The following is a 26,692-nucleotide window of genomic DNA, read 5'->3' as shown; positions in this document are numbered from 1 at the left end:
GGAATCTAATGCCTATTTACACTCGGCCAAGTTCTTAGGGGAGAAGAAACCAACTGTACTTGAAGTAGCTACGCTGATTCCCAGCTCCGCACCACAGAGCCTGCGCTGACCTGCCGGGGACTTTGTGTTCTGTCATTTTCTCCCTCACATTCGGATCCCCACCCACGAGATTACAAACTGCTCAAGTAAACACTGCTGACAAACTACCCATTACATTCCAGATCTTGGGTTGTGGTCAATTTGTCCCCAAAGGCCTAGTAGTCAAAGGTGTCAAAATAAAGGTAGCCAACATTTGGTTTTGGAAACCAACCACAAGCCGAACCCTCCCCTCCCCACAGCCCTGATTTGCCTGCAGTTGGACCTGTGGAATGGTTGCTTGCAACTTCTAGACTCAGTGAGCCCAGCAAGCTGCAGAGGGGTAGCCGAAAATATTGAGTGAGGCAAAGTGCTTTCCTGAGAACAAGATGAAAACACAAAAATTCCAGGTCTTGGCAAACTCAGGGGAGCTTGATGGAATCCAGCCTGCAAAAGCATCCTATAACATTGCCACCAGCTTCCTGCTCGTAACTAGAACATGAAAAACAGGCAGTGCCTTGAAACTATTTTTAAAGTAATGTTTTAACACGTGTCTTTATTTTTTGTCGGTCGTGGGGTTTGAACTCTGGGCCTGGGTGCTGTCCCTGAGCTCTTCAGCTCAAGGCAAGCGCTCTACTGCTTGAGCCACAGGGCCACTTCCAGTTTTCAGTGGTTTATTGGAGATAAGAGTCTCACGGACTTTCCTGCCAGGGCTGGCTTTGAACCACAATCCTCAGATCTCAGCCTCCCGAGTAGCTAGGATTACAGGCGTAGGCCACCGGCGCCCGGCACAAGTGTCTTTTCATTCTGGTCTGACCCAGGGTGGCCTTAACCTCACAATCCTCCTGCCTTGGTCTCCCAGAGTGCTGGATTACAGGTGTGAATCACTATAACCAGCATGAAAATAGTTAAAACAAAATGCTATTTGCAACTCTGAATGCAGCTGCCTAAGGGTAGATAACATGACCAGAATGAAAATAAACAGGTAGACGCAGTAAGCATGACCAACACATTCACTGCCCAGAGAAACAGGTCTACTGAGTAAATGCTGCAACAAACCAGGGGATTCGATGAAGCACAACTATTTTGCAACCCGAAGCCTTTATCTGTTAGCAACAGGGCAGCGGGTCACCTATAGGCTGCTGGTCCCTCACCTCACCTGGCATTTCTCTCTACTTTGTCCAAGACATTGGAAGTGGTACTGAGGACACAGAGACATTGGGTAAACAAAAATGAAGACACAGGAAATTGCATTCAAGGAAACACAACAGAACCATTTTATCCGAGCGGTGAGCACCTCTATTAAAGCCCCAAACCAAACAACAAGCCACAAGACCCTGCTTGCTAACTTTTATTAAGGGGTCCCACATCCTTATGGGACTCCAGCCAAACCACACAGGTCCCCCTAAATACAGCAGGAGGCCTGGAAGGGGAGGGGAATGACTTAAGATCCTACCACACCTCCCTGGAAACAGAAACCCACCACAGATAGACAGACAGACAGGCTGGGGAGAACTCTCCTCTCAGTTCTCTCCCCTTTGCACCCACTCAAAAATAAAGTCAAACACTGGCTATGCAGCCTCTAGCCCCACCCACCCATAGCAGCGTTTGTGGGACTCCCCCTTGCAAAGGGGGGCCCCAAGGCAGCTTCCTATTACTCTTCCTTCACTTTGGTTTGCTCCTGGCAACTCCGTGCCCTATTCCTTCCCTCAGCCTCCAGCTCAGTCACCCTATCTTCCATCACCTGCTCGGACCTTCTCTCTCTCTCTCCCTCCTCTGGCCTCTCTGACCTAGGGCTTCTGGGAAGCATCTTTCCCTCTCCCAGCAAAGGCCTCGCCAGGGCCTCTCTGTCCAAGATGTAGGATTCACACAGCTGTCCCACTCTCCTTGAGATCAGGAGCTGAGCGCTGCCGTCTCATCCGTGGGGGAGTAGTGTATGGAGGGTAGCGGGGCCCTGGGGGCCTCTGGGCCGGGTAAGGTTGGGGCTGCTGGGGATAATAGTTGTGCTTCTTAGGTTGGAAGTGGTGGGGCTCGGGCTGTGTGGAACCCCCTCCCCGAGATCGGGCCCCTCCATCCAGGGAGTTCCTGCGAGGACGGTGGGACCTGCGGGGACTTGGAGGCCTTCGAGCAGGGGCAGCGGGAGGGGGAGTGACCTCTTCAGGGGGTTGGGGTGGAGCTGGGGCCTCTCCGCTCCCCATTCCTGGCCAAGACTCCCGGTGCTGAGGGTTGCTCTTGAAGGGGAAGCGGAGCTTACAGTCATGAGGGGGCACAAAGCGAGCTGGGGGCCTGCGCAGCCCCCCTCCCCGCCCCCCAGAGCCCTGCAGTCCCTGCAGCCGCAGCTGCTCCTGCTTGAGCCAGCGAAGACGGCCACGGCGGAAGGCAGGGTCCTCCTCCATCAGCCTCGATACCCGCTCCCAACTGGACACAGGGGGTGTGGGGGGCTGGGCAGAGGACGATCGGTCACTGGGCATTGCCTCTTCTACGGCCTCTGACCCTTCAGCTGGAGCCCAGGTGATCTCACCAGCTTCTTCACTGTCATCTTCATGATCCTGGGATGCAGAGAGGGTGAGAGATAAGGAGAAACACCCTAAGGAGAGCTGCAATCTTTTTTTTTTTTTTTGGGGGGGGGGGAGGGGGGGAGGTCTTGTTGTGGGGCCTGAACTCTGGGTCTGGGCGCTGTCCCTCAGCTCAAGGCTAGCGCTCTACCACTTGAGCCACAGCACCACTTCCGGCTTTTTTTTCTTTTTGCTTATGTGGTGCTGAGGAATCGAACCTAGGGCCTCAGGCACACAAGGCAAGCGCTCTACCACTGAGCCACCTTCCCAGCCCCGAGAGCTGCAATCTTGAGGACATAAGGACTCAAGAACATTTTTCAGAAGGACATGTAAGAGCAGGTGTCAAGCAGGCCAGAGAAGAGCTTGGAGAGCTAGAAGGGCAGTGGTTTAGGAGCTCAGGCCTGAGAGCCAGGGGATCTGAGCTCAGTTCTGGCTCTGCTACTCCCTAGCTGTGTGGTCAGATCTTGGGCTTGTCACATTTGCACAATGATGCCAGTGATACCATTACCTAGTACTGAGAGTTGTTCTGGGAACTTACTAAGTTCTATCATAGATGGGGAAGAACAGAGTGGGAAAGGAAGTCAACACAGGGATGGCTACAGTGAACGCACAAGAAAGAATTCACTGAATGCCAGGCATCAGTGGCTCACGCCTGTAATCCTAGCTACTCAGAAGGCTGAGACTCAAGTGGTAGAGCACTAGCCTTGAACTGAAGAGCTGAGGGACAGCGCCCAGGCCCAGAGTTCAGGCCCACAACCATAAGAGAGAGGAAGAGAGAGAGAGAGAGAGAGAGAGAGAGAGATTTATTCACTGAGAAATTCTTGTTTCAGTGAAAGCCTGGAGTATGTGAGGAGTAAGCTGTGTGGCTAAGGAAAGCCACTCAGGCTGAAGGACCATCAGGCACAAAGGCTGCTAGGCTGGAGCATGCCCAGAAAGTACAAAGGACAATAGGAAGCCAGAGGTTCTCTCTTAGAAGGTCAGCTTGAATAGAGCAGAATTTTACCACCTGTCATTTAAGTAACCTCAGTGGCTGGCAGAATATTTGGCATACATGGGGCTGGGAAGGTGGCTCAGTGGTAGAGCGCTTGCCTTGCATGCCTGGGCCCTGGGTTTGATTCCTCAGAACCACATAAGCAAAAAGGAAAAAAGCCAGAAGTGGCGCTGTGGCTCAAGTGGTAGAGCACTAGCCTTGAGCTGAAGAGCTGAGGGACAGCGCCCAGGCCCAGGCCCAGAGTTCAGGCCCCACGACCGGACCAAAAAAAAAAAAAAAAAGAATATTTGGCACACAGTAGGCACTTAAATGTTATTTGTTATTTGCAAGGATAGGTGGGAACACTACCACCCATGGGTTACTGTGAAGGTTAAGCGAGGCGATGACACACAAAAAGCATGTTGCACTGCGACCACCACAGAGGAATGGTCAACAGAGGGGAAGAGGACCATGAGGAGTCACACAGCTGGGACTTAACCACTATGTACTCTGCACTAGCAGTTCTCAACTTCTATACTTCAGAAACATCTGGGGAGCTCAGACAGAACTCCAAAGATGCAAGTTCAGTAGGCTGAGAGTGAAGCCCAGTATCCTCCGTGTGATTCACAAAGTCTACTAAGAAAACTAGGCTAAACTTCCATAAACTTTTTTTTAGAGGTGGGACTGAGATTTGAGGTGGGAGGTGCAAAGTCCTAAAGGAAGAGCTGAAGGAGGGGAGAGAAGAGGAGAGGAGAGGAAAGAAGAGGAGAGGAGAGGGAGAAGGTGGGCCCAGGGTTTCCTACCTGGGCCAAGGGGATGACTCTCTCCATGCGGAGCATGCGGTCCCGCAGGGCCTGCAGCTCACGGTCCTTGGTGCTGTTCTGCAGCTTCACCTCCTGCAGAATCCCTGTCAGCTTGTCAATGTGAGCCCGGAGGTCCTCGACCTCTGCACCCCGGGCTCCTTCCTCTCCTCCACCACTGCCACCTCCGCCTCCTTCCTCCTCTCCCACTGTGTCCCAAACATCCCGGGCCACGGCCTTCCAGGCATCTCCAGGCCCTTCGGGCTTGCCATAGGTGCGACACAGCTCCCGCATCTTGAGGGCAGCCAGGGCCTCGATTTCAGCACGACCATGGCGGAAATCAGCCAGGGCCACCTCATAGCATATCTCCTTGACAGCTTGCATCTTCAAGTCAGCCATGGTGGCCCAGCGGGGGTCTTTGCCTTGTAGCCGCCTACGCTGGGGGATCTGGTAAACCCTGCGGGGAGCCCTGCGCTTGCCACTGCTGGGCAGGCCACAGCGCTTGACAATGGTCTGGACAGTGGTAGGGGGCAGCTGCTCACGCAAGGAGGAGATCAGTCGCCAGCTCTCTTCACAGGATCGCTTGTCAGAGTCATCCCCACTGTCAGAGTCTGCATACTGACACCAGAGAGAGAGATGACAGGGAGAGGGCTAAGGATATCCCAGAGCCCCTCCCTGTCCCAAAGACAGGGGACATGCCATCAGCGAGCCTGGGCTCAAGTGCTGCCCTAGCTCCTAGGAACTATGCACCTCTTTGAGACTGTTTAGCCTCTACTAGTCTAGACAGTATAGATTACAGAGATTCTTTTGTGCAGTCATGTTTTACTTCACCGCAGGAACACATTCTGAGAAATATGTCTTTGGGTGATTTTGTGTGAGCATCATAGACTCTACTGATATAAACCAAGGCAGCTACACATTACTAGGTGACATAATCTTATGGATCCACACTCAAATGAACAGTCTACAGTAAACAGAATCATCACTCTGTAGGGAAATGACCATATCACTGCTGGGAATGAGGTTAAAGACTTTAAAGTCCACTTAAAGAATAATCTTAAGTAAACAGCAGTACTTGAATATGGAAAAGATCATTCACCAGAGGACTGGTGAATCTGGGGATCCCTGGTCAACTGAGGCATTTCCGTTTCTGTGCAGTGTAACTGTTTCCTCCCCGGTCTCATTTCTCCCCTAGCCTTTCCCTTGTAGACACCCCCCCCACCCACACCCACCCCTAGTCCCCATTCAGGCCCAGACAATGCCCCAAAAGCAGAGTTGGGCAGAGTTGATGTTGGACTTGCTGCTCACCTGCCCACCAGTCCCTCCCTGAGTTCTTCCCCTGCCACACCCCAGGTACCCTCACCAGCCGCTGCTGCTCTAATAGAAGGTCGGCCTCTTCCTTTTCTTTCCGGTACTGATTCTCCAGATCCTGTAGCCTGGGATTGGGCAGAGGGAAGGAAAAGCTGTGGGAGGCTCTGGAGCTAATGTAGTAAGGTATAAACCACAAGAAGAGACTGGGGACTTGGGGCCTAGAGGGGACACATGGGCCGGGGGAAGAGGGGTGGTGGAGAGTCTTGTACCTCTTCTCCATCTCCAGCTTGATGTCAATTCCTTGCTGCTCCAGCAGTTCCTTCTGAGCAAAGTTCCAGTCAACAGGCTCAGAGGGCGGTCCTGGGGGTGGGGGAACCCCTCGTTCCCGCTCCAGGCGCGCCTGCTCCGGATGATTGAAGCGGAAAACATGGTTCTTGCCCATTACGATCCTATTCCCTGGAGATGCAAAGAGGGGAAAATAGACTGGCTCCCCTAAAACAGCAAAGACACCCCCAAGCCTAAGACTTATATGACCTAGTCCTCGAGTCCCAGGACAGCCTAGGAACTCACCCCAAGCCCAGGATAGGAGTAGTTAGAGTAGATATCTCCTGGTTGCCCCCAGGAAGCTCTGATCCCTGTTATTTTTTTTTTTTTTTTGGGTCTGGTCGTGGGGCCTGAACTCTGGGCCTGGGCACTGTCCCTCAGCTCTTCAGCTCAAGGCTAGCGCTCTACCACTTGAGCCACAGCGCCACTTCCGGCTTTTTTCTTTTTGCTTATGTGGTGCTGAGGAATCAAACCCAGGGCCTCGAGCATGCAAGGCAAGCGCTCTACCACTGAGCCAACTTCCCAGCCCTGATCCCTGTTATTAAAGGGAAGTGGGGGCTGACATCCTCTTCCTATATCCCTAGGGGAAGAAACCAGCAAAACCTAGCTCCTTGATGTCCACTTCACAGCTCTTTTATGTTTCCTTACTGATGTGCCCTGTCCTGATACTCCTGATACTTCCTCTGTACATATGTCCTAGACATATGTACATCCTAGGACATCCTTTCTTCATTTCTTTGTTGTGGCACAAGAGATCTAGCTTGTATATGCTAGACAAGCACTCTCCCTCTGAGTTACCCCCAGCTTCTGCTGTTGTGCTTCTACCTGACTTTAGCACCAGCGGCTCCGTCACAAGCTTCCCATTGACATACGTCTCTGCTCCTTCACAAGGCTCCAAGGTGACCACCACTGAGTGGAGGGAGAAAGGAAGGAGAGAGGTTAGACCCTGGGGAAGGCAGGCGGTGGTCAGACTCCCACCTTGTCTTATCACCCCAAACCACACATGCATCACCCACACCACCCCCCCAGTACCTGTGAGGGTGCCATGTCCCCTCTGAAGGCAGGCAGCACAGGAAAGGAAGAGCAGAAGGAGGGTTAGAGCCCTAACTGCAACTACAACTGCAGTGACTCCCTGCTCACCCTCCACCACCTTCCCCAGCAAAACAAAACAAAGCAAAACAAAAAACAAGTATTCTCAGAAGACTTCATTCCCAAGTTCAACTGGGCAGAGGTCCTGTTACTTCTGCCTTGAAATATTACTTCTATCTTTCCTACTGACATTATCCCCAGCCAGGCTTAGATGCATCCAGCAGGCTCCCAGCCTACTTCTCTGTCAGATGCTTCTTGCAAACTACCACCTGTCTGATCTTCTCAAGCCGCAGTCAACATACAAGACACACTGAACTTAATCCAAATGTTTGTGAACATACCCTACAGTGCCAATCACTGAGTCTGCTGCTTGCTGGGGACATGAACAAGTATGAAGCAGCTTCCTGCCTTGAGGAATGGTGGCTACTGAGGGGCCTCATATCCAGAAGACCCAGCCTGTGCAAGACTCATCCAGGGATGCTGAGCAAGTCACCTAACGTCTAGATCTTCTATAAAACGGTATAATGCAATCTTTATTTATAGAGTGCTGAGTAGCACAAATAAACAAGTCATAAAATAATAAGCAAACATGATTTGTTGTTATGTACACAATAATATGGAAACTGGAATGAGTTTTAATAGCAGCCAGAGATGGGGACTGCTGATATGAAGGTACAATAAAGACAGCAGAGAGCTCAGCTTAGGAGAAGAAGAATGGACAGGTTTATGTGAAAGTGGCAACCTTCCAGTCAATGCTCAAAGGAGGACTCAGCTTTCAATGGGCAGAAATGTTGGCAAGGATGAGGACTAGGAAAGAGACAGCTAAGTGCGTCACTGTATGTAGGGGAACAACACAGGTTAGGATAGACACCAGTTTACCCCACCTTCACTTCCTTATTTCCTACCTGCCCCCAAATGCCTTACTTTTTTTTTTGGGTCCGGTCGTGGGGCCTGAACTCTGGGCCTGGGTGCTGTCCCTCAGCTCTTCAGCTCAAGGCTAGCACTCTACTTGAGACACAGCGCCACTTCCGGCTTTTTTCTTATGTGGTGCTGAGGAATTGAACCCAGGGCCTCGAGCATGCAAGGCAAGTGCTCTACCACTGAGCCACCTTCCCAGCCCCCCCCCCCCTCCCCGCAAATGCCTTACTGGTTTTGCAAAAATATTACATCCCTACTATATGCTAGGCCCTATCTGATGAGACCCTGGAAGTGAACTAACACAGAGATAAAAACCCCAAATCCCTGCTAGCACAGAGCTTACCTCTGGTTGGTAAGACAGATGATAAAGTGTGTGTGTGTGTGTGTGTGTGTGTGTGTGTATGCATGAATGCACGCGTGTGCACACCCACGCACCAGGCCTGAGGCTTGAACTCAGGGGCCTGGGTGGTGTCATTGAGCTTTTTTGCTCAAGGTAAGCACTTTACCACTTGAGCCACCCCTCTACTTCAGGCTTTTTGGGGTGGTTAACTGGAGATAAGAGTCTCACACACCTTCCTCCCAGGCTGGCTTTGAGCCAAGATCCTCAGATCTCAACCTCCTGAGTAGTTAGGATGACAGGCGTGGGCCACTGGGGCCTGGCAAACAAGGTAATTTTAAGTCATTTAATTCTAGAGTGTGTGTGTACTGATCCTGGAGGTTGAACTCAGGGCCTCAGCACTGTCCCTGAGCTTTTGTGCTCAAGGCTAATGCTCTACCACTCGAGCCACAGCTCCACTTACAGCTCATGGATTTTCCCACCCAAGCTGACTTGGAACCATGATTCTCAGATCTTAACCTTCTGAGCAGCGAGGATTATGGGCATGAGCTACAAGCACCTGGCTAATTCTAATAATTTTTCAAAGCAGATAATCTAAAGTCCCCTCTAACAGGATAGGTGTTATGGACAGAAAATACGATCAAGTCAGATGATTTCTCCAGCCTAGTCAGGGCAGTCCTCGTCCTGTCAACCCAGCAGCCTAAGGCAGAGCCCTGTAACCCTCCTGTCCTGTACTGAAATCCAGTTCTGTTCTCTGTGTAATCTTGAGCAAATTACCTTACCAAAAGCCTCTGTTCTATCACCTGTGAGTTTTGTGAGAAAATACATACTAAATATCAATTTATTTAACAGTCTTGCACATGTCTGCCCTTTCTTCAAATACACTGAGCTCTTGGATAGTGGGCTCAATCCTCAGGCCTTGTATGGCTTTGTAATCTCTTCCAGCACATGACTTGAGGTAACCACAGAAGAGGAACTCAGCAATAACTCACTGCACTGAACTGGTTCAACAGCTTTCAGCCCAATGCCGGAAGCACTTGCTGTCACTGGGGACTTAAATCACACCAGAATACCAAAGCTAATCTGCTGACCCTGAACCAGACAGGAACCCAATTGGCAAATCTTAAACCTGCGAGCCACATGACAGTGTCATTTTTGTTTTGGGTTTTTTTTTTGGTGATACTAGGGTTTAAATTCAGGGCTCTGAGGTTGCCTGGTAGGTGCTCTACCACTTGAGCCACGCTTCCATCACATTTTGCTTGTTTTTGTTTTAAAATAAGGTCTTGTTTTACCCATGCCAGCCTGAATCACGATCCTATTTATGCCTCCTATGTAGCTAAAATGGAATGTAAATACCACTTTCCCAGCTACTAATTGAGATGGGATCTCATGCACATTTATCCTGAACTGGCCTCAGCTTGATCCTCTTGCTCTTTAGCCTCCTGAGTAACTAGAAGGATTACAGGTGGCAGTCATTGTACCTAGCTTATTCTTTTCTTTGAAGACAGTGATTCCACACTCTTCTCAAACTAACCCTAAACTCTTGGGCTCAAGCAGTTCACCTACCTCGGCCTCCATAGTAGCTGAGACTATAGGCATGTACCACCATGCCATTTTTTCTTTTTTTTGTTGTTGGTCATGGGGCTTGAACTCTGGGCCTGCGCACTGTCCCTGTGTTCTTCACTCAAGGCCAGCACTCTACCAATTGAGCCACAGTGCCGCTTCCAGTTTTCTGGTGGTTAACTGGAGATAAGAGTTTCACGGACTTTTCTGGCTTTGAACCACGATCCTGAGATCTCAGCCTCTTGAGCAGTTAGGATTACAGGCATGAGCTACCAGCGCCTGGCTTTTTTTTTTTCTGTCAGTTCTGAGGCATGAAGTCAGGGACTGGGTGCTGTCCTTGAGCTCTTTTGCTCAAAGTTAGCCCTCTACCACTTTGAGCGACAGTACCACTTCTGGATTTTTTTAGTGGTTAATTGGAGATGAGTCTCACAGACTTTCCTGCTCAGGCTGGCTTTGAACTGCAATCCTCAGATCTCAGTCTCCTGAGTAGCTAGGACTACAGACATATGACACTGGTACCCAGCTTATTTCTTACTTTTAAGAATATGGTAGAGGGGCTGGGGAGGTGGCTCAGTGGTAGACTGCTTGCCTTGCATGCATGAAGCCCTGGGTTCGATTCCTTAGCACCACATAAGCAGAAAAAGCTGGAAGTGTCACTCTGACTTGAGTGGTAGAGTGCTAGCCTTGAGCTGAAGAGCTGAGGGACAGTGCTCAGGCCCAGAGTTCAGGACCCAGGACCGGCAAAAAAAGAAAAAGAAAAGAAAAGAATATGGTAGGGGGCTGGGAAGGTGGCTCAGTGGTAGAGTGCTTGCCTTGCATGCATGAGGCCCTGGGTTCGATTCCTCAGTACCACATACACAGGAAAAACTGGAAGTGGCGCTGTGGCTCTAGTGGTAGAGTGCTAGCCTTGAGCAAAAGACGCTCAGGGACAGAGCCTAGGCCCTGAGTTCAAGCCCCAGGACTGGCCAAAAAAAAAAGAAGAACTGTCAAGAATATGGTAGGGCTGGGAATGTGGCTCAGTAGTAAAGTGCTTGTCCAGCATGTATGAGGCTCTGAATTCAATCACCACCAACTCTAAACTAAAACCCAAAACAGAACCATCCTGAACTTCACAAGCACTGCTTTGTTCCTTGGTCAGAAAGGCTACCACCTTCACTCTTAGGGTCTGTGATTCCTAACACTCTCTGCCCACATTTAAGGCTAAAATAAAGGCTCTTCAAGCTTTGGAACCACAGAGACATGTGGGCTTTTTAACACTCAGAAAACTTTTGTCACAAAGGAATCAATGCAGGTTCAGATATCCCACTGAAACAAATCCAGGCTTTCACACACAACAACTAGGATACTATTTAAATTATATACAAGCTCAGCACCAGTGGCTCACACGTGTAATCCTAGCTACTCAAGAGGCTGAGATCTGAGGATCATGGTTCAAAGCCAGCCCAGGCAGGAAACTCCATGAGACTTTTATTTCCAATAAACTATTTTTAAAAAAAGCTGGAGGGCTAGGAATGTAGCCTATTAGTAAAGTGTTTGTCTAGCATTCATGAAGCCTTGGATTCAATTCCTCAGTACCACATACATAGAAAAAGCTGGAAGTAGTGCTGTGGCTCAAGTGGTAGAGCATTAGCCTTGAGCAAAAGAAGCTCGGGGACAGCACCCAGGCCCAGAGTTCAAGCCCCAGGAGCAGCAAAAAATAAATTAAATAAATAAGTGTATATATATATACATACATATATATGTATATATATTTAGGCATTTCCTCCTCATCAAAATCCCACCCTCTGACATGCCATAGTGGTCTATCAGCCATGCAGAGAGCCAGACCCTTGAGCTTGGAGTCCCAAGAATGAAGATGCATCCCCATACGTGGCTAAACTCCCCAATGTCCAGCCCACATGCCACCCATCTTTCCTATCCCCTTCCACACCATTACCTTCTCCATCTGGCTGAGGAAGGCTTCGGAACACACAGTGTTGTTCCTGGATGAACTGTCCGGTCAGCTTGATGTCCACATCTAACTGGCCAACTCTGGAGAAGCAACAGCCAATACTTTCTAAGCATGTTCTAGGTTTTTTGCCAGGCCTCTCCTAAGCACCAACTCATCCTAGTCAATAAGCATAATTATTCCCATCTTACAAATAAGGAAACTGAGGCTCAGGGAGAGGAAGTAACTGGCTAAGATCATGCACATGAGCAGTAGTGAAGCTGCCTATCCCTAAAATTATACAATAAAGATGAGAAGTGAGCCTGTACTAGATGGCCCCATCAGTCATGACCTTGTATACCCTTAGGACTGATCACCCTGAGGACTCACTTTTCTACCTACAATGATCACCCAGGATAGCTGCAAAACCTGTTGTAGGAAGGAATGGAGTGCCTGGCCCCTTTAACTGCAGGATGTACTGAGCCCCACCACTTCATACACATTAGCTGGCAATGCTTTCTACCAGGAGGCTGCTGTGGACACTGCCCCTTGATAACGTAAGGCCAGGTTGTATGACCCTTCTCCCTCATCTACAGAGAATCCCAGCAAGGAACAAGATCATGGTGGTAGGGAAAAAATGTGGTGGTCCATCTCCCCCAACTCTCCTGCTCTAGTATATCAGGAGCAATCCCATAATGCTGGACTCATTTGGTTCCAAGAAGAGTATCCTGTCCTCACCAAACTGAGGGACACAGACAGCCAGAGGAAGCAGGTCATCAACTGTCAAAAAGCCAGGAGGCTCAGTGGTAGAGCACTAACGGTAGTGCACAGGGTCCCGAGTTTAATCCCCAGTATCAACAAAATTAAAATTAAAAAGTTGGGCACCAATGGCTCAAGCCTATAATCCTAGCTACTTATGAGGCTGAGATTTGAGGATCAAGATTCAAAACCAGGCCAGACAGAAAAGTCTATGAGAGGGGCTGGGAAGTTGGCTCAGTGGTAAAGCGCTTGCCTTGCATGCCTGAGGCCCTGGGTTCGATTCCTCAGCACCACATAAGCAAAAAGAAAAAAAAGCCGGAAGTGGCTCTGTGGCTCAAGTGGTAGAGCGCTAGCCTTGAGCTGAAGAGCTGAGGGACAGCGCCCAGGCCCAGAGTTCAGGCCCCACAACCGGACCCAAAAAAAAAAAGTCTATGAGACTCTTACTTCCCATTACTTCTTACAGCCAGAAGTGGAGCTATGGCTCCAGGTTAAAGTACTAGCCTTGAGCCAAAAAGTTCAGGGACAGAACCCAGGCCCTGAGTTCAAGCACCAGGATTACTGGCGCACATGTAATATCTGAGCTGCTATTCACTGGCAGAAAATTCCTCCTATTGTCTGGCCTCAGGCCCTCCTGCTGTTGGAAATTTACTCTCGCCCCTGAATTTCCTTATCCCTAGGAAAAGACTATCCACGGGAACTAAAATGTGAAATCAGAAAACAGAACAAAATTATTGATAAAGGGCAAAACCTCTTGGTAAAGAAAAACCCCAAAGGCTGACTACTGGTCAGCCTTTGCCCCTTCTCCATCCCTGCCAGAAAGCAAAAGAACATCTCTCCCTCACTTAAGTTTACCAAGCTGGCAGCTTTGCAGAAGGCTGTTGACAACCTTGAGGCTTACCACCAGCTGCACTGAGTTTAGTATTAGTCAGGAGCGAGCTTATAATAAAAATCATTTCTGTAATAGTGTCAATAGCATTGATAGTATTGGTCATGCTGACCAAGTCAAGATTCTGTTTTGCCTATGCTCCTGTGACTCAAGGCTATGTTTTTGCTATGATTTGCTTCTGTAACCTTGCTTGTTTGCCTCAGTAACAGGGCCTTAAGCCCACCAATGGAAGACCACCACTGAGTGGTCCCACTATGGGCTGCCTATTGCAAATTATTATGTGTGATATTTACCATACAGAACAAATGAATTTAAAGGTCATATAACTATAATCAATAAAAATGTGCCAAATCTGCTTTGCATGACTCACCTATGTAACTCTATGTAACCTAACCCTATAAAAACCCATCCTAGCCGGCGCCGGTGGCTCACGCCTGTAATCCTAGCTACTCAGGAGGCTGAGATCTGAGAATCTCGGTTCAAAGCCAGCCTGGGCAGGAAAGACCGTGAGACTCTTATCTCCAATAAACCACTAGAAAACCGGAAGTGGCGCTGTAGCTCAAGTGGTAGAGAGCTCGCCTTGAGCTGAAGAGCTGAGGGACAGCGCCCAGGCCCAGAGTTCAAGCCCCATGACCGACCAAACAAAACAAAACAAAACAAAACAAAACAAAACCCATCCTAGGGGGCTGGGAAGGTGGCTCAGTGGTAGAGCGCTTGCCTTGCATGCATGAGGTCCTGGGTTCGATTCCTCAGCACCACATAAGCAAAAAGAAAAAAAGCCAAAAGTGGCGCTGTGGCTCAGGTGGTAGAGCACTAGCCTTGAGCTGAAGAGCTGAGGGACAGTGCCCAGGCCCAGAGTTCAGGCCCCATGACTGGACCCAAAAGAAAAAAAAAAATCCTAGGGCTGGGAAGTTGGCTCAGTGGTAGAGTGCTTGACTCACATGCATGAGGCCCTGGGTTTGATTCCTCAGCACCACATAAGCAGAAAAAGCTGGAAGTGGCACTGTGGCTCAAGCGGTAGGGCGCTAGTCTTAAACTGAAGAGCGGAGGGACAGTGCCCAGGCCGAGTTCAGGCCCCACAACCCACCAAAAAAAAAGAAAAATCCTACCCTGAGCTCAAGGACATTCTCCTACTTTCCTGGTGATAGGAAGTGGTCCCCACACGGTGGTAATAAAGTTCCTAGCTCCTTTAACTGGGTGTCTTGAAGTCTCTTTTGGATCCAGCATATTATAGTGTACATGTGCATGTGCACACGTGCTTAGAGAGGAATCAAGGTTGAAGAAATAGCTGCCCAGAGATCTGGGGGTATTTCCGGTGACCACTAGAAAAGGGAGTTAACAATGTAGCCATCCCTCTGCAGCTACACCCCAAAAGGAAAGGACACTCCCAAGTTACTGGGCATATTTACCTTGTTACACCATCTTTGATGTGGTAGAGGAGACATTCAGACATCAAGGGGTCCTCATTCAGGTTCACCAGGTGAGGAGTCTGAGGGTGGAAAGAAGAATGGTCAGGGAAGGTTAGTAAGAGCTGGGTGGACACAAAGAAGGGAGCAAAGGCATCTGAGTAGCCAGTCCTTCAAGTTCTGGCACCACCTGCAGCTCACCCTGCTTCCACTGGCTGGGGATGGACAGGAGTCTTCCCACCCTCCCTCCTGCCTAAGAAGCAATTCCAACCAACAGTCTGTCCTCCTCTTCTTACACAACTGGGTCTACAAAGCACATCCTCTTCCCACCCCTCCCAGGTCAGCATCCCTTCCCAAGATCCATTTCTCTAAAAGTACCTCAACTCACCAGGCTCCAGGACTGGGAGGCAGCCTGGGAACCCACCTACACTGCCGTCTTCCTCCCCATTTTCCTCAGTCCTCCAAGTCCCATTATTTCTTCCCTCAAAATCTTGTAGCTTGCGTGGCACTAGTGGTTCATGCCTGTAATCCTAGCTACTCAGGAGTCTGAGATCTGAGGATCTCGGTTCAAAGCCAGCTGGTGCAGGAAAGTCTGTGAAGCTCTTATCTCCAATAAATCACCAGAAAACCGGAAGTGGAGCTGTGGCTCAAGTGGTAGCGTGCTAGCCTTGAGCTGAAGAGCTGAGGAACAGCGCTCAGGCCCAGAGTTCAAGCTCCATATGACAGACAAAAAAAAAAAATAAGTTGTAGCTTGCCTAGTACTGGTGGCTGGTGGCTCACACCTATAATCCTAGCTATTCAGGAGGCTGAGAACTGAGGATCGCAGTTCAAAAAGTCCATGAGGGGCTGGGAAGGTGGCTTAGTGGTAAAGTATTTGTCTCGCATGCATGAGGCCGTGCGTTTGACACCTCAGCACCACATAAGCAGAAAAAGCTGGAAGTGATGCAGTGGCTCAAGTGGTAGAGCACTGGACTTGAGCTGAAGAGCTGAGGCACAGCATCCAGGCCCAGAGTTCAGGTCCAAGACCAGCAAAAAATGAAAACAAACAAAAAAAGTCCATGAGATTCTTAAACTCCAATAAACCACCAGAAAACCAGAAGTGGCGCTTTGGTTCAAGTGGTAGAGTGCTTGCCTTGAGCTGAAGAGCTCAGGGACAGTGCCTAGGCCCAGAGTTCAAGCTCCATGACTGACAAAAAATAAATCTTGTAATTTTTTTTAACATGGTCCAATTCTATTTTGATGTTCCAATTTTTTAAAATCAAGATTCTTACATGAGTTTGAATAAAATCCTCTCAAATCACAGATTACCTTTGTAATTGCAATTTAAAAATAGGGCCATTACCTCGATTTAGAAATGAAACAATCCATTTCAAAAGCAGATTCCCCAACTCTTCCCTTGACACTTCCCCTCCCTGGGCCTGTAGGGCAGAAGTAAGGGCCCCTCAGCCATCTGGTGCTGTGCCTGCCCAAGGCCTCCCTAGCCAAATCCACTCCAAATTCCTGGCTGCTCATTATGTGGCTCTGTGCTGAAGACAAAGCCCGTTCTCCAACTTCAAGGTACTTTTTCCTGTCTTCTGTTTGTTCCAACAACTTCACCTTTTCCAGACAAGCAACTCTGGGTAGCATAAGCCTTTGTTCTTACCAGTCCTTCGTGCCCTGGCTGTCATGCTGAGGGAGAAGTCTTCTTCCACCCTGCCCAATGGCTGCTGTGCCATCCTTGCCTCCAGCCTGCTTAACCTACCCTCTCTGACCATATTCCACTCTATACCGTGCCATGCACCACTGTTTCTCTAGAGACCTTCTCTAGTTAGCACTCTATGTCCACTTGACTTGAACCCTGCTTCTTTACCCTGGCTTCTCCTCGACGTAAGGACCTTAGTGCCCCTGTCCAGGCCCCTTTTCTGGGGATCACTCCCAGCTGTGTACTCCTGCCCACAACTGCTGAGCCCCATTCCAGAACACAAAGCAGGACTTCTGCATCCCAGGCTGCTGTGCGACTGCTCCTACCATGTTCCCACCAGCACTGACCAGCCTCTTGCCGGCCTCACCTCCACTTGCCAAAAATCATCCAATTCACATCTGTCTGTCTCAATGCCACATCCTCCACACTTTCCTAAGCCTTCCAAGAAGGTTACCCTGCCTCGCACATAAAGATCTACATGGCTTTCTACCTCACCTCAGTGAGGTTCAGGATGGGACAGAGATGAGCTAAGTCCAGTCGAGGTTGACCTGTCAGTAAGGAAATCAGAGCCAACTGGGAGAAGCAAAAACGTGATACAGAAATACTGTTCATTATAAATGGGAAAAATGGATGTGATAGTTTCTGACCTCATATTCTTGCTTAGTTCATGCAATTCATTCACTGGTTCTCCGGGTGGTGAATGTCTCAGTATTCTGGGGTTAACTTATACACAAAGAGGAAGAAAATGCAGGAAAGGTGGGGTTTAGAAGACTGGGAAAGGCTGGTCTTGGAGGATATGCACAAGCCGAGTGTCAGTGGTGCATGTCTGTAATCCTAACAACTCAGGATTGTGGTTCAAAGCTAGCCCAGGCAGGAAAGCCCATGAGATTCTTTCTGTGTGTGCACACACACGCACACACACACATATGCGCCCATCAGTTCTGGGGTTTGAACTCAGGGTCTTAATGCTGCCCTGAGCTTTGCTCAAAACTAGCATTCCATCACTTGAACCACAGCTCCACTTCTGGCTTTTCTGATGTTTAATTGAAGTCTCTTACCTGGGCTTGCCTTGCTGCAATTCTCAGATCTCAGCAACCTAAGTAGCTAGATTACAGGTACAGTCACCAGCTCTTACAAGACTCTTATCTCTTCAATTAACTACCAAAAAGCCAGAAGTAGAGGGCTGGAGCTCAAGAAGTAGAGCACTAGCCTTGAGCAAAAAAGTTGAGGGAAAGTGCCTACGCCCTGAGTTCAAGCCCCCAGTACTGTCACCAAAAATAAATAAATAAAAATTAAAAAATAAAAAAAAGTATAGACAAGCAGAAAGTAGAAGTCTGATAGAAGCCCGAAACACAGAGAGACAAAAACACCAGAGCACCATGGAAGAACAGATAGGAGTGGGGATTCCAGTTTTGTTTTGTTTTTTCTTGGTTGGTCGTGGGCCTGAACTCTGGGTCTGGGCGCTGTCCCTCAGCTCTTCAGCTCAAGGCTAGCACCCTACCACTTGAGCCACAGCGCCACTTCTGGCTTTTTTCTGCTTACGTGATGCTGAGGAATTGAACCCAGGGTCGGCCTCATGCATGTGGGGCAAGCATTCTACCACTGAGCCACCTCCCCAGCCCAGGATTCCAGGTTTCTTTGGGGTTCACCCAGCACAACAGGAACCCAGAGCTGTGCCCACAGTCCACTTGGGCATACAGTCTGCTCTTCCTAGGCACTCCACAATTGCTACTGCCATACTTCCCTCAAGGGACATTCACAAACTCTCTACACTGCAGTGTCAGACCTGCTCTGGGTCTGGCCGACATTCATGGACTCTGAAACAGAATGTGATCTATCCCTAGGGAAAAGGACATGATTTGGGGCAGTGCTTTTCAATTTCTGTTCAGCCCCACAACTCTTTATTCAAATGAAACCTTATCTAGAAGATGAGGGCGTCAGACAGATAAGCAGGAAACCAATTAGGCCTGGGCTAGGGGTAGGAAACGGATAATCTGGTTGTGTTCCCCCTACTTTTTAGCCCAAGAAGAAAGCTCAGGACAAGATTTGCAAATCATTGTGCTGGGCACTAGTGGCTCAAGCCTGTAATCCTCAGGAAGCAAAGATCTGAGGATCACAGTTCAAAGTCAGGCAGGAAAGTCCATGTGACTCTTAAGTACCAAAAAGGCTGGAAGTGAAGCTGTAGCTCAAACGGCAGAGTGCTAACCTTCAGCAAAACAGCTCAGGGACAGTGCCCAGGCCCTGAGCTTAAGTCCCAGGACTGGCACATGTGCACGCACACACCCGCACACACATGCACATACAAGAATGTAGTCATTAAAGCTAATGTTGGGGTCCCAGCAAAATTCTGAACAAGGGTTCTGGCTCTTTCTCCAAAACAAACTGTAGTTTCACCTCAAGACTGAATTTTCCACCCAACCATTACTAAGATAGAACCACTTCTATATCAAACCTGTTTCTCCAGTGAATCTAACTCTCCTTTCTGAAATATTTGAACATTTGAGAGTATATTCATCCTTACCACCTTGAGAAGAATGCAAATGTGAACTACTACAAGATACCCTTTAACCAACCGCACTTGCAAAGATCAAAAACTCTGATTATGCCGGGCGCCAGTGGCTCATACCTGTAATCCTAGCCACTCAGGAGGCTGAGATGTGAGGATCAAGGTTCAAAGCCAGACAGGGCAGGAAAGACCATGAGACTCCTATCTCCAATAAACCACTAGAAAACTGGAAGTAGCGCTGTAGCTCAAGTGGTAGAGCGCTCGCCTTGAGCTGAAGAACTGAGGGACAGTGCCCAGGCCCAGAGTTCAAGCCCCATGACCGACACACACACACACACACACAAAATTCTGATTACCCTTGCCCATGTCATTGTAACCCCTCTGTACGGAATTTTCACAATAAAAAAAAAAACTGATAAATGTGGTATGTTAAAAAGGGTAAGGGAAAGAATGTAGCTCAGTGGTAGGGGCACTTGCCTAGTACGCTCAAGGCCACAGGCTGTATCCCCAGTATCACAATGTGGGGGGGGGGGGGGGGGGAAGAAAGAAAGAAAAAAAAAAAAACAGGTACCTATATGTTGCTCTTGGAAGATATATTCAGGTGGTTATAATCTTCACGGGACACTTTAGTAATTAGGCATGGTGGTACACACTTACAATCCCAGCTATTCAGGAGGCTGAAATCTAAGAACTGCAATTCAAAGCCAATCTGGGACTTTTATCTTTAATTAACCACCAAAAAGCCAGAAGTGGAGCTGTGGCTCAAGTGGTAGAGTGCTAGCCTGAAGCAAAAAAAAACTAAGGAACAGCACCTCAGACTGTGACTTCAAATCCCGGTATCAGCACCAAAAAAAAAAAAAGGTAGAGGTAGTAGTAATGTAACTCAGTGGTAGAGTACTTGCCTAGCATGCATGAGACTCTGGGTTCCATCTCAATTCCCCTCTTACCCCCCCCCACCACCATCTGACCCCAAATGTCTACTTCTAGAATTTGTTTTTACAGACAGCACCAATTTTCAAGTCTAACCACTGTAGCAGTGTTTGTAGTATCAAAAACACCTAAATGCCCACTAATAGGAAACTAGTAAGATATCCTACATCTACATGACAGAATATTCTGAGACAATGTCAAAAGTGAAGTAACCTTTGAGATAACAAGGTATGCAACCACTATTATTAAAAAGGGAGGCCACATGTGTGCACACATGGATAATTAGGTATGTAATACATGCCTGGGCATGCAGGCTGCCTCTAGGAGAACACATTAAGAAATGATAAAGTAGTTTCTCTAAGAGAAGGAAAAATTGAGGATGAAAAAGAGACTTTCTAAAATGTACTCACCTTTTAGTACTATTGGAAAGTTTTCCCTGTTATGTTGTTATTATCTGTACAATAAATACAAGAACCCTCCCTTTTCCAGGTACCCAGTGGCTCACACCTTTAACCTAGCTACTCAGGAGGTTGAAATCTGAGGATCTTAGTTTAAAGCCAGCCTGGGCAGGAAAGTCCATGAGACTCGTATCTTAAATAAACTACCAAAAAAGCCAGAAGTGGAGCTGTGGTTCAAGTGGTAGAGTGCAAGCCTTGCACATTAAAGCTCAGGGAGGGCTGGGAAGGTTGTTCAGTGGTAGAGTGCTTGCCTTGAGCTGAAGAGCTGAGGGACAGGGCCCAGGCCAGAGTTCAAGCCCAGGACTGGCAAAAAAAAAAAAAAAAAAAAAGCTCAGGGACAGTGCCCAGGCAGAGTTCAAGCCCCAGGACCAGCTAAAACAAAACAAAAACAAAAAAAATAAAAAAAAATTAAGCCAGGTGCCAGTAGCTTACGCCTGTAATCCTAGCTACTCAGGAGGCTGAGATCTGAGGATTGAGGTTCAAAGCCAGCCCAGACAGGAAAGCCCCCATGAGACTCTTATCTTCAATTAACTTCATGAAACCAGCAGTGGCACTGGTAGCTCAAAGTGGCAGAGCACCAGCCTTGAGCAAAAGAGCTCAAGGACAGGGCTCAGACCTAGTTCAAGCCCCATGACTAATTAAAAAAAAAAAAAAATCCTCTTTTTGGTCCCTGGGCTTTAGCATCCCTGTAGAGTGGTAAGTCCTTCGGGAAAGAAATACGCACCCCACTAATCATCCCACCTCTTTCTGTTTGCTTTTTTCTACCCTGCCATTTGAGTAGAAGGGTCCTAGTTACAGGCACCCAAAGGTAATTGGAAGCCATCTACATCCCTGATTCCTAAGATGTAGCTGTCGTCTAGAAGGGTCTATAGCTTTCTCAGGACTTCAAAGCCCTGATTACCCTGGTCCTGGACAAGAGCTCTCAGCCTGGCCTGCCACCCCAAATTATCTACTCACACTTCTCTCCCTTACTTTATGGTGCGGGCCAGACAAAGCAAAGCCCTTTCCTTTTTTAAGAAGTGTTTTCAGTTTCTTAATTAGTGAGGCCTGACCTCTCAAATTAAAGTAGGGCCTCTGTGAGAAAATCTACTACCTCTTCTTGGCTGACCCCAGTGACCTAACTTGTATGAGAGCAGTCTGTCTGCTTAAGCCCTGATCTTAGCTGCTTTGCATCATATACCAGATAGGCAAGGCTGCTTCTCTGGTGAGACTGGAAGTTCCTGCTCTGCCCTTCATTGACATGTACCAATCAGCTGGGCTAGCCTTGTTTTATTTTGTGTGTAGTACTGGGGATTGAACCTGGCCTTATAGTTGATAAGCAAGTACTCCAATGAGCTGTATTACATTCTCAGTTTTGGTTGTTGGAGACAATGTCTTGCTATAGCCCAGGATGATCTCCAACTCTCAATCCTGCTTCTGCCTCCTGAGGACTAGAATTATAGGAGTGTCATCACACCAGGCAGCTATGCTCATTTTCTACAACTAGCATCCATTCTGACTGGTCAGTGTCTGTCACATGCCAGCTAGTTATGATACTTTAAACATCATTCCAATCCCCATCTGAGCCTGACCATTCCTGCCTTTTCTGTTCTTCTCAGCAAAGCTTTACTGAGCACCTACTACCTAGCAGGCACATGTCAAACATCGGTGTCCCCTACTCACCCCAACATGTACTCTGGGGATTCGGAAGTTTGTCCCTACTCCTTATTACCCCATCTTTCAGGCTCCACTTCCCAAATCCCCTTTCCCAGGAAGCTATGCACTGTCTCCAGGCCCCCCTGCATCCATCTATAATCCAGCCTTCCACACTTAAAATCGCTGAGTCATGCTCACTCCTCCATCCCCTTTCTACCTGTCTTCTAAATTATCCTTTCAAAATATGTATTTGTGAGCTAATTTTTTGCATAGTGAGTATATGCACAGGATACAAAATCCAAAGGGCAGAAAAACATATGCCAGTCTAAGTTCCTATGACAACCAAACTCGTTTCTCTGTTCCCCCTCCTCTCTCTGAGATAACCACTATTGAGTAGGTTCTCATGAATCCCAATCAATGAATTCTGACCAATTCTGTGCAGGAACACATACACATAAAGACTTAGAGCTAAGCAGGGAGTCTATCATCCTCTGGGCTCCAAAGGCCTTCCTCACAGGCGTTTAATAAGCACTGGACCCTCTATATCACTGTCTGATAAAGAAAGCAAGGATAGTGAAGAACATGGACTTGTTAGTGGTACAGGGCGCAGAAGGAGCAAGGGCCAGATCAGAGATGTAAGAGGAAAAGATTAGGGACAGAACTCTCACCCTGCCACCTCTAACCCTCTTCTCTAGGTATCCAAAGTGTTCCCCAGATCTTGTTCCACAATCCTTTACATACCTTCTTTGGAGAGAAGACACCCACAGTTCCTCCATCCTCCCGGACGGCCACCCCCATCTCAGCCAGCAATGCTTCCCTATGAGCAAGAAAAGACAAATGTCAGTCTTCTCCTTACTCACGTTCTTCCCTGCAAAGTCTCAATAGGTCATCCCTGGGTCCCTCGCACCTTTCCATTCTTAGGGCTTCCGTCTTGCGCAGTTTCTCCTCCCAGGTCTCATTCAGCTCAGCTATAATCTTCTCTGTCTCCTGGAAGCACAGGGACAGATGGAGATCAGGAAAACCTGGGACCAACATCTACCACAGAGGCTGCAATACTCCTAGGATGCCATCTATCTCTTTAGCCCTGGCTTTGAAAAAGTAAACTCTCAGTAGTCTCCAGCCCCTTACCCCTTGCCAGCTCCAGGTTCCTACCTGCAGTCTCTCCATGGCCTCCTCAGGCCCAATCTGGGGCTCAGCATTGGGAGAAAATGAGGGCTCTATCTCCCCATTATGGGCAGGGGGAGATGACGGTAAAGCTTGGGTAGAGGGGTTGGAAACGGTTGGCAGAACACCACCAGGACTCCCCTCTTCTACTTTCAGACCTGAAAGGGAGAAAGGTAAAAGAAGGAGGCTAAGGAAAAATGGAACTGATCAAACTAGAGAAGGCCAGGAATGTTACAGAAGGCAACCTCCCACATGGTAGGGGGTCCTCTACAGCCCTGACAAACGGGCACCCTGTCTCTGCTTATATTCCAGGGATGGAGGCCTTACTTTGTACTTGAAAGCCAGTTCTTCCCATTGTTAGTGCCTGACTGTGCTGAGTTGAAATGTGCTGTACAACATGCATGCTCATTGTTTCTAGCTCTGCCCTCTGGCATGAAAGCCTATATATAGTGCCTTTTTTTCTGCCCAGCCCCTGAAACACTACAAGATGAACATCCCACCTAATTTATCCTCCTCCTCTTCCCAAGAACAATATTCCCTCCAAGGTGTCCCAGCACCCTGATTCCCCTCAGTAGGATGGATCACTAGAGTGGACAGGGTTCATACTTGGTTAACATGGGTTAAACAACATCTCACACAGATACTGTTTTATTTTGTTTTTATCAGTGCTGACTACTGCATTTTAGAAGCCATTCCATTGTTGACTGTTAAATTCATGATCAATTAAAATTCTGGTGCTGCTAGGCATGGTGGTGCACACCTGCAATCCTAGCACTCAAGTGCTAAAGTAGGAGGAGCCTGAGTTTGAGGCCAGCCTAGGCCACATAGTAAAACCCTATCTTTTTTTGTTGTTGTTTTTGTTGGCCACAGAGCTTGACCTCTGGGCTTGAGCCCTGTCCCGGAGCTCTTCAGCTCAAGGTGAGTGCTCTATCACCTGAGCCACAGTGCCACTTCCAGTTTCCTAGAGGTTAACTGGAGATAAGAGTCTCACAGACTTTCTTGCCGGGGGCTGGCTTTGAACTGCAATTCTCAGATCTCAGCCTCCTGAGTAGCTAGGATTACAGGCATGAGCCACCGGTACCTGACCAAAACCCTATCTTTAAATAAAAAGGGGAAACAGGAAGATCTCAGTTCAAATCAAGCCCAAGCAAAAACTTAGAATCAAGACCCCATCTTAAAAACAAACTGAAAGGGGCTGGGAAGGTGGCTCAGTGGTAGAGCGCTTGCCTTGCATGCCTGAGGCCCTGGGTTCAATCCCTCAGCACCACATAAGAAAAAAAGCCGGAAGTGGTGCTGTGGCTCAAGTGGTAGAGCGCTAGCCTTGAGCTGAAGAGCTGAGGACAGCGCCTAGGCCCAGAGTTCAGGCCCCACGACACAAAAAAACAAACAAACAAACTGAAAGCCGATCACCAGGGGTTCACACCTATAATACTAGCTACTCAGGAGGCTGATCTGAGAATTGCAGTTCAAAGCCAGCCAGAAGTGGAGCTGTGGCTCAAGTGGTAGAGTGGTAGCCTTGAGCAAATAACGCTCAGGAACAGTGCTTGGGCCCTGAGTTTAAGCCTCAGGACTGGCGCGCGCACACGCACACGCACACGCACACGCACACACACACACACACACACCATAAAAGCAAGCAGACTTGAGTATGGCTCAAGCATACAGCACTTACCCAGCAGGCTCAAGGCCATGAGTTCAATCCCCAATACCACAAAACAAAACAACAAAAACAAACTGATATTTTTCAGGAATTTTTGCAAGGCAGACATACCAGTAGCCTCTTAACAATTTACTATGTGAACTATAGATGTAGAATTTGCCATTTATTCCTGTACTTGTCATTAATTCCTGAAGCCTGTCAAATGCCCTCTCTGTATCTGTGTCCATGCCACTGAACACAAGAAGAGCCTCCCAGTAGTTGCTTCCTCCCAGACTCCAGCACTAGATAAAGACAAGGAAAGAAGGCCAGAATAGGTGATAGAGTGTCCCTGAACTGCCCCCCCTTCCCTGGGGCCCCTACCTCCAAGAGCAGAGGCTGAGAGGCCCTGAGCCATCAGCAGCTCCCGCAGCCGGGCCACCTCCTCCTGTAATTCTCGGATCAGCCGAGCATTCGGGTCCTCATTGATGACAGCATTGCAGCGGATTTGCTTAGTGCGGTCAGCATACCTAGGTGAGGGACAGGGGGATTAAGAAGACAAGCATCAAGAACCCTTGCTGGGCTACCTGATCCCTACTCTTCTTCCCACTTCCCAAGACATATGGCACGGTCCTGAGTAACCAGCTTCTAATCTTCTGGAACTTTTGAGGGCTGCCCCTGCCAGAGATGAATCTCTTACCTGAGGGTGCTGAGCGTCTCTTCATAATTGATGTCTGCAGGACTCAGAGCTGCGATCATTGCTGTGCGTGAGTTCCCACCTATGAATAGAAAGGATGGAAAAGCTTTAGCTGAGCTGGAGCTTAGGATAAGTCACACTGGGTCATGAGGCCAAGTGAGGGAAGGCTCAGTGAGCAGGGAAGGGTCACAGTATGAGGTAGAGGAAGCCAAGAGTTGTGGTGCAAACCATAAAGTCTAGGCGGAGAGGACTGAGGTCAGGGGTACATCAGGTATCTGTGGACAGTCACAGACCCAGGGGAGAAGGCTGAAGTCAGCAGTGGGTGTGGAGTCAGGGAGAGTCATGGGAGGCAGGTCAGTGAGGCCCTTGGCTTGGCAGCGTGTGGCCTTGATTCCAGCATAGGAAATCTTCAAAGGATATTTCCTAGGTTAGGGGGAGAGACAGTGGGACAACACTGACTAGATTTGGGATTCTAGAGATGGCAAGAGGATTCATCAGGTGTTATCACAGGGGCACCAGAGTCAACAAAGAGGGGAGAAAAACTGCTCACCCAAATTCTCCTTGAGCAGCCAGGTGAGTACAGAGTCCCTGTAAGGGATAAAATCCGACTTTCGCTTCTTTGATTGCTGGGGGGATAAGGAAAGGAAATTAGAATGGGCCACCGCCTATGCCTGCTCTCTTGAACCCTTGTCTTCCCAACCCTCAAGGCTTACCATATCTGCAAGGGCTGAGATCACCTTCCCTAGAGTAGTCAGGGACTTATTAATGTTGGCACCTTCCTGGCAAAGGATGAGGAATGTAGGGGTGAGACTTTCCTCTCCCAATCAGCTCTATTTCCCCTTCCCTTTACCACAAGAGTTCTGGGTGATGATCAATGATCTTCCCACTCAGCCTCTGAACCTGCCCAACATCTATCCCTCCAAAGCATCCTCACCTTCAGACGCATGCCCCGGGCTCCTGAGGAGTCAGCCCGCTCGCTCCCAGCAAGGTCCACCAAACTGATCTTACTGACCTAGGCTCACAGGAAAGAGGAAGTAGGTGACTAGAGTGAGAGAGGGATGGGAA

The 26,692-nt window shown here is 48.6% G+C and overlaps 1 protein-coding gene across 1 annotated transcript in view; it reads right to left on the bottom strand.

Moving 5' to 3' along the window:
- Positions 1-1,410: 1,410 nt before the first annotated feature.
- Kif1c (kinesin family member 1C) overlaps positions 1,411-26,692 on the bottom strand; it is a 28,962-nt gene continuing 3,680 nt past the window's right edge. The window contains exons 8-22 of the mRNA XM_042680557.1: positions 26,562-26,639; positions 26,341-26,406; positions 26,178-26,253; positions 25,631-25,709; positions 25,315-25,460; positions 23,283-23,452; positions 23,038-23,117; positions 22,872-22,947; positions 14,924-15,003; positions 11,879-11,973; positions 6,861-6,944; positions 5,981-6,167; positions 5,764-5,836; positions 4,404-5,018; positions 1,411-2,624 (exon numbers count right to left, since the gene is read on the bottom strand). Of these exons, the coding sequence (XP_042536491.1) occupies positions 1,941-2,624; positions 4,404-5,018; positions 5,764-5,836; positions 5,981-6,167; positions 6,861-6,944; positions 11,879-11,973; positions 14,924-15,003; positions 22,872-22,947; positions 23,038-23,117; positions 23,283-23,452; positions 25,315-25,460; positions 25,631-25,709; positions 26,178-26,253; positions 26,341-26,406; positions 26,562-26,639 (2,589 nt within the window). The 3' untranslated portion in view covers positions 1,411-1,940. The remainder of the gene's footprint in view (positions 2,625-4,403; positions 5,019-5,763; positions 5,837-5,980; positions 6,168-6,860; positions 6,945-11,878; positions 11,974-14,923; positions 15,004-22,871; positions 22,948-23,037; positions 23,118-23,282; positions 23,453-25,314; positions 25,461-25,630; positions 25,710-26,177; positions 26,254-26,340; positions 26,407-26,561; positions 26,640-26,692) is intronic.

The sequence above is a fragment of the Dipodomys spectabilis genome, unplaced genomic scaffold, assembly GCF_019054845.1.
Source record: "Dipodomys spectabilis isolate Male_0828 unplaced genomic scaffold, ASM1905484v1 ptg000062l, whole genome shotgun sequence".
Taxonomy (NCBI): Eukaryota; Metazoa; Chordata; class Mammalia; order Rodentia; family Heteromyidae; genus Dipodomys; species Dipodomys spectabilis.
The sequence above is the reverse complement of the archived record's forward strand: the minus strand, read 5'-3'. Positions and strand labels throughout refer to the sequence as shown.